Source organism: Sus scrofa, chromosome 15, assembly GCF_054392235.1.
Source record: "Sus scrofa isolate SSC_HxYL_T2T_F1_AM1 chromosome 15, Sscrofa_HxYL_maternal_Yorkshire_Landrace_v2.0, whole genome shotgun sequence".
NCBI classification, from domain to species: Eukaryota; Metazoa; Chordata; class Mammalia; order Artiodactyla; family Suidae; genus Sus; species Sus scrofa.
Window position 1 is genome coordinate 30,278,395 of NC_139397.1, and position 10,965 is coordinate 30,289,359.

The 10,965-nt window shown below is 43.3% G+C and overlaps 1 protein-coding gene across 5 annotated transcripts in view; it reads right to left on the bottom strand.

The window, feature by feature from the left end:
- Window positions 1-9,399, bottom strand: part of UBXN4 (UBX domain protein 4) — a 44,180-nt gene extending 34,781 nt beyond the window's left edge. The window contains exons 1-2 of one of the 5 annotated variants that reach the window (XM_085001338.1): window positions 9,256-9,399; window positions 1,036-1,085 (exon numbers count right to left, since the gene is read on the bottom strand). In XM_085001338.1, coding sequence (XP_084857464.1) covers window positions 1,036-1,082 — 47 coding nt within the window. In that variant the 5' untranslated portion in view covers window positions 1,083-1,085; window positions 9,256-9,399. Of the gene's footprint in view, window positions 1-982; window positions 1,717-1,913; window positions 2,495-8,702 lie in introns of those variants that run through there. The other 4 variants (XM_005654160.4, XM_021074795.2, XM_085001340.1 and 1 more) reach the window with 4 other exon arrangements.
- Window positions 9,400-10,965: the final 1,566 nt, after the last annotated feature.

Consider the following 10,965-nt stretch of genomic DNA (forward strand, 5'->3'; position numbering starts at 1 on the left):
CTGTCATGGTGCAGTGGTTAACGAATCCGACTAGGAACCAAGAGGTTGCAGGTACGATCCCTGGCCTTGCTCAGTGGGTTAAGGATCCAGTGTTGCCGTGAGCTGTGGTGTAGGTTACAGACGCGGCTCGGATCCCGCGTTGCTGTGGCTGTGGCGTAGGCCAGCAGCTACAGCTCCGATTCAACCCCTAGCCTGGGAACCTCCATATGCTGCGGGAGCAGCCCAAGAAATGGCAAAAACAGACAAAAAAAAAAAAAAAAAAAAAAAAGGATCCAAGACAGTGATCAACCTCCCAGATATTCAATATATAGTTTGCAGCTACTTCCAAAAGGTTTTAGAATCTGAGGATCACAGTTCTTTGCATTACTGGTGCATGTCACACAGCTGCTTGGTAGACCAAGAATTTTTAAGTTTTTCAGCAAGATATAATGATGAATTTGGAAAATGGCAACCAGAATCGAAGTCTCCAACAAGCCTTAGACAAAAGTAAACTTTTTTTTCTGACCACACCTGCAACACTCAGAAGTTCCCAGGCTAGGGATCTAACCTGCACCACAGCAACAAATGCCAGATCCTTAACCTGCTGAGCTACAAGGAACTCCAAAATCAACATTCTTACAGTTTAAGAGTATTACCATAAGTCTCGACCAAAGACAATGGTTAAAACATTTAAAAAATTCTGGAGTTCCCATCATGGTGCAACGGTTAACGAATCTGACTAGGAACCATGAGGTTGTGGGTTTGATCCCTGGCCTTGCTCAGTGGGTTAAGGATCCAGTGTCGCAGTGAGCTGTGGTGTAGGTTGCAGATGCGGCTCAGATCCTGCGTCACTGTGGCTCTGGCGTAGGCCAGTGGCTACAGCTCCAATTGGACCCCTAGCCTGGGAACCTCTATATGCCGCGGGAAGCAGTCCTTGAAAAGGCAAAAAGACAAAAAAAAAAAAAAAAAAAATTTAAATTCAAAGATTAAAACATAAGCAAACCTTTTGGTATCGATTTTAATAGCAACAAAATTGTTTGAAGATGCTTCTGTCACCTTGTCATCTTCCCAACTTGCAGCCATCTGTGTAGACTGCTCATCATCACCTGTAAAACATTAAGCATTCTTAAAACATAGAACCAGTATCTAATGATTCTTTTCCCTGGAAATTTGGAACTTCAAATAAAATATATCCCACAAATACTATTTTATACCAAATTTGAAAACTGAATTTTTCCATAAATGGAAAGTGTGACTTATATGCATGGCTAACATTAATAAAAATGAAAAACAAAACAGTACTATTTAGATTGTACAATACATTTTCTAAAAGAAGACATCCAGGAGTTCCCGTCGTGGCTCAGTGGTTAACAAATCTGATTAAGAACTATGACATTGTGGGTTTGATCCCTGGCCTCGCTCAGTGGGTTAAGGATCCACCATTGCTATGAGCTGTGGTGTAGGTCACAGACGCGGCTCGGATCCCACGTTGCTGTGGCTGTGGTGTAGGGGGTGGCTACAGCTCCAATTAGACCCCTAGCCTGGAAACCTCCATATGCTGCAGGCGCGGCCCTAGAAAAAACAAACAAAAAACAAAAAAAAAAAGAAGACATCCAAATTATGATGCAAACATCATCACAATAATTAGAAGCCATGGGCAGAAAAGTTACTATTTTGGCTTTTGTACATGATTTTAGAAGATATAGGTACAATACTTTTCCTTTACATAACATTTTTCTGTTGAGTTCAATGTCCTCCACACACACATTTATTCTCCAGAATTCCTCCAAGATAGACAGAAGCAGGTACAACTCCATTTGCTGTTTTGGACCTGCCTTTTTTTATACGTATGCTGATTATAAATGTTATGCTGATGCAAAACTATGGTGACAGAATTCACCTCATATAGGTACAATACTTTTCCTTTACATAACATTTTTCTGTTGAGTTCAATGTCCTCCACACACACATTTATTCTCCAGAATTCCTCCAAGATAGACAGAAGCAGGTACAACTCCATTTTGCTGTTTTGGACCTGCCTTTTTTTATACGTATGCTGATTATAAATGTTATGCTGATGCAAAACTATGGTGACAGAATTCACCTCCACCTTGGTGGAGGTGTTACTGATTGGAAAAGAAGACAAAGGCCCCTCTGGGATCTTGGAAATGTTTATGTCTTATCTGGATGACAGTTACACGGGTGTATTCACCTGTAAAAATTCACCTAGCTGTTCACCAAATACATTTCACTTTACACAATGTAACATACCTCAGTGACAAATTTTTTTTTTTTTTTTTTGTCTTTTTAGGGCCGCACTCGCGGCACATGGAGATTCCCAGGCTAGGGGTCTAATCGGAGCTGTTCTGCCGACCTATGCCAGAGCCACAGCAATGCCAGATCAGAGCCACGTCTGTGACCTACACCACAGTTCACAGCAACACTGGATCCTTAACCCACTGAGCAAGGCCAGGGATCAAACCCGCGACCTCGTGGTTCCTAGTCGGATTCGTTCACAACTGAGCCACAATGGGAACTCCCTCAGTGACAAAATGTTTTAAGTTATCCCCATCAAGAGATTAGTTCCATTTCAGATTTATAATACCTAAATTTTGACATGGTCACTTACTGTGGGCAAAAGAAAACCTACCTAAGTCACTGCAAAATAAGTATTTCTTAGGTTAGCAGAGCTAAGTGCTTCCTCAAAGGTGAGCAACCTTTGCCAATTTATGACTGAAAAGTTTCCAGTTCACATTCTCTGCTTTACAAAAAGAACTTTCTGGAATTTCCTTTTGGTGCAGTGGGTCAAGGATCTGGTGTTGTCAATGTGGCGGTCTGGGTCACTGCTGTGACGCAGGTGCAAGCCCTGGCCAGGGAACTTCCACGTGCCTTGGGCACAGCAAAAAAAAAAAAAAAAAAAAAAAAAAAAAAATCCTTCTAATACCTACTCTTCCCATGGGTGACTCCCTTTCCCAATTTAATCCACACTTAGGTTCCCTATCTCAGTTATCTGTTAATAGCAACACCATCCTTTCAGTTCTGAGGCCAAAAATTTCAGTTATTCTTGCCTTCAGTTGATGCTATCTCCAAAATATATCCAGAGTGTAACTATGTCTTACCACCCTCACTGCTGCCACCCTGATCTAAGCTATCATACTCTCACATAAGTGATTACAACAGCCTCCTAATTGGTCTCCCCGCTGAATTTTTCTTAACACAGCATCTTTCTTTAAAAAGTCAGATTATATTGGAGTTCCCATCATGGCACAGTGGAAACGAATCCAACTAAGAACCATGAGGTCGCAGGCTGGATCCCTGGCCTCGCTCAGTGGGTTAAGGATCCAGCATTGCCATGAGCTGTGGTGTAGGTCGCAGACGCAGCTCAGATCTGGCGTTACTGTGGCTATGGTGTAGGCCGGCAGCTGTAGCCTCAATTCAAACCCTAGCCTGGGAACCTCCATGTGCTGTGGGTGCGGCACTAAAAAGACAATAAATAAGTAAAATTAAAATAAAGTCAGGTATCAACTCTGATCAAAATCCTACTATAGCTCTCTATTTCCCTCAAATTCAAAGCCAAAAACCTACTCATGGCCTCAGGCATTCAGTTGCCTCTCTGAGCTCATTTCCTTTTACTTTCTTGATGTCCCTTTCCTTCCTATTCCTCAAATATGAAAGACACTCTTGCTTTAAGGTTTTTCTACTAGTCGATTCCTCTGCCAGGAATATTCCTCCTCACAGATACCTACATGGTTAACTCCCATCTCCCTTAAGTCTTTGTTCAAATGTTATCTTCTCAATAAAGCCTTCCCTAAGCACTACTTTAAAATTATACTTTTCAGATATTCCCAAAGCTCCCTCATTTCCTGCCTTTTTTTCTGTAACACTTATTATGTTCAGCGTTTGTTGTATGTCTCCCTCCACTAAAATGCATGCATGCACCATGAGGACAAGAATTGTTTTCCTTTTTATTTGCTGATATAACTCAAACGGCTACAATAGAACCTGACATACAGTAAGTATCTGGCATATAGCAGGCTCTCAATAAGTATTTTGTGGAATGAATAGCTAAATTTCTGGGATAGTACCATGGCATACCTACAATATTTGACTAATGCTCCACAGCTCAAAGCATTTTATTGATTGATTGATTGACTGGTTGTGAAGTGAAACCCAGGAATATCAGTAATAAGGGGCTTGAGAAAACTGGGCATGGAAAAGTAAACAGGGACTAGAATGCATCCCAGACCAACATTAAAAGAATGCCCATTAGCAAACTCCTAGATGTTGAAGCAGCAGACAGGAATCTACTATCTGCAGTGAGATCACCTTAAGCACATCTTCAGACACTATGGGGTGAGGAGAGATGAAAAATTCCAAGTAAATGACACGATTATCAACCTTGAGAATAGCTACTGAGGAACATTCATACTACAACCATTTCGTAGAGAAGCCTGTGAGGAGTGATTCTTTTTTTTCTCTCTTGGGCAGCACCCACAGCATGTGAAAGTTCCTGGGCCAGGGATAGAACCCACACCACAGGGATAGAACACCACACCCAAGCTGCTGCAGTGACAATGCCAGGTCCTTAACCCACTGTGCCACAAGGGGAACTCTAAGGCATGATTCTTTTTATTCATTCTTTCCTACATTTACTACTTTGTTCCACATTTACACTGTGCTAGGCATTGGGCTATAATAAAACAAAGGATATACCCTCAGTGTAACTAAAAATCTAAAAATTCCAAAAAGAGAGTTCCCATTGTGGCCCAGTGGAAACGAATCTGACTAATATCCATGAAGACACAGGTCTGATCCCTGGCCTCGTTCAGTGGGTTAGGAATCTGGCATTGCTGTGAGCTGTGGTGTAGGTCGCGGATGCGGCTCGGACCCTGAGTTGTTGTGGCTGTGGCGTAGGCCGGCAGTTACAGCTCTGACTGGACCCCTAGCCTGGGAACCTCCATATGCCTTGAGTATAGCCCTTAAAAAAAAAAAAATTGCCAACAACAGTGTCTTTAGTTTCTTGCTTTGGAAGGGGGGGGGCTATGCCCACGGCATGTATAAGTTCCTGGGCCAAGGCTCCAACCCACTCTATGACAGCAACCCAGGCCACTGCAGTGACATCAAATCCTTATTCTTGTGCCAGAAGGGAACCCCCAGTTCCTTATTTCTAATGAAATTATGAACTATGATGCGGAGTTAGGTGGGCCTATGATTTTAGGAGAAAAATTTACCATCTTGGTGGTATCAGTTAGTATCCAAAGTGAAAGCTAGTTGGAGTTCCCACCATGGCTCAGTGGTTAATGAATGGCTCAGTGGTTAATGAATGAACTAGGAACCACAAGGTTGCAGGTTCGATCCCTGGCCTCGCTCAGTGGGTTAAAGATCCAGTATTACCATGAGCTGTGGTGTAGGTCACAGATGTAGCTCAGACCCCGAGTTGCTGTGGCTGTGGTGTAGGCCAGCAGCTACAGCTCTGATTAGACTGCTAGCCTGGGAACCTCCATATGCCTCAAGTGAGGTCCTAGACAAAAAAAATATATATATATATATAGTGAAAGCCAGTTAAATAGTACAAACTCTAAAGCAAAAAGCTGCAGACCATTCAACCAGGAATTTCAATCTAGGAAAACTCAGCTAGTCAAAAACTAAAGGTTTTCTGGTCTCTCTCTCTCTTTTTTAAGGGCTGTACCCATGGCATATGGAAGTTCCCAGGCTAAGGGTCAAATTGGACCTACAGCTGCCGGCCTACACCACAGCCACAGCAACTCGGGATCCAGGCCACATCTGTGACCTATATCACAGCTCACGGCAATGCCAGATTCTTAACCCACTGGGCAAGGCCAGGGATTGAACCTACGCCTCGTGGATTCGTTTCCTCTGAGCCATGACGGGAACTCCTTTTGTGGTCTCTTTTAATGAAAAAAAGGCATTAAATGGTGTTGGTCAAGGAAATTTTAGCCAACTCGCAACAAGTCAGTGAAGTGACACCTTTGCTTCAAGATTCTTGTCAGATTATTCTACCTTCCTAAGAACAGAATCAAAATCTTTTTTGGAGTTCTCCCCATGGTGCAGTGGGTTAAGAATCTGACTGCAGGCCAGCAGCTACAGCTCTGATTTGACCTCTAGCCTGGGAACCTCCACATGCCTTGGGTGTGGCCCTAAAACAACAACAAAAGAAAAAAGAAAAAAAAAAGGAATCTGACTGTAGTGGCTCGGGTCAGTGCAGAGGTGCAGGATTTGATCCCCAGCCACACATGGTGGGTTAAAGGATCTGGCGATGCCATAGCTGCAGCATAAGCAGAAACTTTGGCTCAGATTCGATCCTTGGCCCAGGAACTTCTATATGCTGCAGGTGTGGCCATAAGATTAAAAAAAAAAAAAAAATCGTTTTCAGTTTTATTTCTTTCAATTTACAAAACTATAACACTGTAAAAAATCTTTGTTAACTTGACTGGCACTAATCACTGCAGTCTCTTAACATCAAAATTCTTACACTTTATCCATGAAAATTTCACTAAATAAAAACTACCTAAAAATGTTTCCCGCTTGAATGGTTATATAAAGTATACACTTAAGACCACTCCTTCCAACTATAAAGATATCTTTTTAATTTTCCAGAGTTGGAATATTATTGTTAAGGTGTGATATCTAAGAAAATCATGAGTTTTCACTGTAATCTTCAAAGTCATGAACAAAGGTCTAAGTCACCAATAAGTGTAGCAGTTTCATGACTCCACTGTCTACATATTCCTGAAGTGACACTAACTCTACCTGGTTTTGGAGATTACATCCTAAAACTCTAGAAAAACTAACAATATTTTGAATGGGTCAAGGAAGAGACTCCTTTGACAGATTGCCAAGGGTCTTTCTGCAAATGTTCAACAGTCATTAAAGCAATTGGGAATTAGTCATTATTAACTCATATATATATATATATATATATATATATACACACACACACACACACACAAAACCCCAAAGACCTATAACTATATTTCTATTGTAATAATTAGGACTACTATTTACAAATGGGTGTCCAAATTTCCACTAATTAAATCTACTATTTCTTCTTTCAAATTAACTGGTTAACCTGGAGTTCCCATGGCTCAGGGGAAACAAATCTGACTAGCATCCATGAGGATGCAGGTTCAATCCCTGGCCTTGGTCAGTGGGTTAAGGATCCGGCATTGCCGTGAGCTGTGGTGTAGGTCGAAGGTGCGGATCAGACCTGACGCTGCTGTGGTGTAGGCCAGCAGCTACAGTTCCAATTCGACCCCTAGCCTGGGAACTTCCATATGCCACGGTGCAGCCCTAAAAAAAAGTAAAAACAAACAAACAAACAAAACTGGTTAACCCAAAAGTGCCTCCTAGGAACATTTGGACACCATCAAATGTGTTTTTCAGAGTTCCCATCTCCCTCAGTGGAAACTAATCTGACAAGCATCCATGAGGACACAGGTTTGATCCTTGGCCTTGCTCAGTGCATTAAGGATCTGGTGTTGCTGTGAGCTGTGGGGTAGTTTGCAGATGCAGCTCGGATCTGCAGTTGCTGTGGCTATGGTGTAGGCCAGCAGCTGTAGCTTAGATTTGACCCCTAGCCTGGGAACCTCCATATGCTTCGGGTGCAGCCCCAAAATAGACCCCCCAAAAAAGCGTTTTTCACTTAAAAATATGACTACTATAATCCTAGGTTTCCTGATTTGTACACTAATTTCATTAACTACCTAGAGTCTACAACTGTTCGGTTTTTTCTTTCAGAAACAAAAAAGATACTCTTTTTTTGAAGTTGCTAAAAAATAAAATCTGTCAAAAGATATAAATTCTTTTTCTGACCCTCTTACATATCACTTTACTGTGAATATATTTCCTTGTCTATAAAATAGGTATAATCTTGTTCCACCAACTGCAAGGATCAATTGAGATTATATGGGAAAACACAACATAAAATGTCACAAAACGTAACTGTTCTCTTAAAGCATACTAAGTATCATTTAATTTTCCTTTTCCTATTTATCCACTTAATTCCTTATACGTTTATGACATTTATGTGAAATACAACACTAACACAGGATAATAGTGTAAGTTCCCTGGTGGACTAGAGGGTAAGGATCTGGCATTGTCACACTGTGGTCTGGCAGGGGTTTGACCCCTGGCCCTGGAACTTTCACATGCCACAAGCGCCGCCAAAAACAAACAAAAACAGCATAAGAGAATCTAAACTACCCAAGTTCTTCTAATTAATAGCACTGCACTAAAATTTTAGCAGAATTTAAAACAATCTGAAATTCCAACTTTAATGTTAAGTGAAACTCACGTTTCAGCAACTTCGTCTTCACTGTAGTGCATAAAGCTATAGGGCTATTATCTATTTTCCCAAGTCATGAGTTAATAATGACCAAACTGCTATTAAACACAAATAGTTGAAATAATACACCTCGAATTAACGGTAGTCACAAACACTGACTTGGTTTACATAATGAGGATCAACAAAACCACAGAAGCATCTGTTTACTGAAAAATAGAAGATTTCAGTAATAAATCCCAGAGCAACTTAGGATAAATGAGTCAGTACACCTGAAACTGCAGCTATGAAACTAGGAAGACAACAAAGATAGCCAAAGCCTCTGTATCTACTTCTTCTAAACAAATGGTTAAAATAAGAAAAAGATTAGATTCTCCACCCCCCCCCATAACATTGTTTAAAAAGTCAAACCTATAGAGACCTGAAAAGTTTGCGTCTCAGGAACGTGACATCAGGTGGTTTCTCTTTGTGGATTACCTATGACACAGCTTTCTTCCTGGCAGTCCACAACTAGTTACAAACTGCCTGCCTGGCTAATGGCCTGTCTCTCCCCGCACCTCAACACTAATGACAGCGGCTTTAAAGTTTCCCGAAGCGGGTCCTCGGAGACAGAAATCTCCAACGGGGGCGGTGGGGGTCTGTGAGCAACAACTCCGCAGGCGGCCCGGAGTAAGGCTCGGCGGGGAGCTGCGGGGCAGGGCGGGCGAGGGCCTGCTCCGCTCTTCCCCTCGCCCCGCACAGAGAGGTGACGGCGGGGCTAGGCGCGCTCTCCGGACAAGGCCGGGAGAAGCCGGTGGTGGGGGCAAAGCCCGGTGAGCTCCAAACGGACGGGGGAGGCGCTGAGAAGCCAGTCAGCACCGACAGGCCGGGCCCCTCAGCAGGAGGACGAAAGGCAGGGGGCTTCTGGGGTTGGACGTAGGCCGGGGCGGGGTGGGGAATGACCCGGCCACATCTCGGGCCCTCGCCTCTTTCACCTGCCACGAACACCACGAAGACCGCGCCGCTCCTCTTGGCTGATGCGATGGCGGCCGGAATGGCGCCCTGAAACCACAGCATCGTTGCCCTCGGGCCCTATCGCTCGTTTGGTGTGTTGTCGCCGCGGTCCCGGAGCTGACCCCGCCCTCTCCGTCCTCGGGCCCCGCGGCCTCCGCAGCCGCAGCTGGTCCGCCCCCCGCCTCCGGCCCCGCACAGGCGCGCAAGCCGGTCAGAGGCCCTCTGGGACGCGCGCAAGCGCGCAGACGAGGAGCGCCCCGCGACACGTGACACCACACGTCGCCGTCGTCTAGGCACCCCGGTGACTTGTCTTGTTGGCAAGTCGGTGGGTGCGCTATCCTACAAGGCCGCAGGCCCGGCAGTCCCGGAAGTGGACGGAGGTAGTAGGAAGGATGACTAGTAGCTAAGGCGCGTCGGCGGCGCCTTCCTAAGGCATGATGGGAATTGTAGGCTTCTTAGGCTAGGTCCCTTTAACTCTGTGGAAAATATAACTGGTTTCTCGCGCACCGCTAAAGGGGCGGTAGTGAGTCACTTCACAATCTATAAAGAGGAGAAGTAGTGCTTCTCGCCGAGAGATGCCATTCTTGGCTTTATTGAGACCTTGAAAGTGGAGGAAATCGTCCCCGCCCTGAGTGGAACCCTGCCTTTGGGACGATGTAATTCTGTATTACTATTAGTGACCATTGTGAGATAGCGTGGGTGTCTCTGGGTAAGGGACTAAGTGGGCTTTGTGGGGATTCACGACAAGGCTTTGATTTCTTTTGATCTTAATTTATCAGCTCAACCTTGAAGAAAAGAACCTTTTGTAATACCATACAGAGTGTGGTACAGGGGAGGTATTGGTTCGATGCAGACCTTGAGTAATTTCCTAGTCATTGGTTAGAGATCGTTTCAAACCTCATAACACTTAGCTATGCTGTTGCCACAGTTGCTTTCTACAGTAAGTTGAAGCCAGAGAATAGATAATGATTTATTTTCCAGCTACTTTTCATTGTACTACAAAAGAAGAATTTTGTTTATGACAATATGTGATAATGTATTATAATCAAGATATGGCACTTTCTGGTAGGTTGTCATTAAAATGAAAACCGATCCATATTTAATACTTTCATGAAAGTATATGGTCTCTAATAACTATTGGCTAAAGGCATGTATGGTTTATTTACAGTTGCATACGCTCTTATATTGTACATTCTACATGACTTAAATTTCTTCTCCAGCAGTACAACCATTTGACAATCTTTGCAGGGCTAAGGAGGGGCTACATCCGAAAATACCCATTTTCTACAAATATTTAACCTAAAAATAGCTAACATTCCAATTTTTATTTACTTTTTTCCAACCAGGCCTCACATATAGTGTTATTATAAACAAACATAATGCTGATTATAGACAGTAATCTTACAGATAGTTGCTGCTTATATAGGACACTGTTGCTCAGGAAGAGTTAGAGTTGATCTTTAACATCAACTTTAAATGGATTCCTTAAAATTCGATTAATGTATATACCCTTGCAGTGGAACGATTAATTATTCCTAGTGTTAGAATTAACTATTAGGAGAGTTCCTGCTGTGGCTCAGCAGTAACAAACCTGACTAGTATCCATGAGGGTGTGGATTTGATCCCTGGGGCTCACTCAGTGAGTTAAGGATCCCATGTTGTCTTGAGCTGTGATGTAGGTCCCAGACATG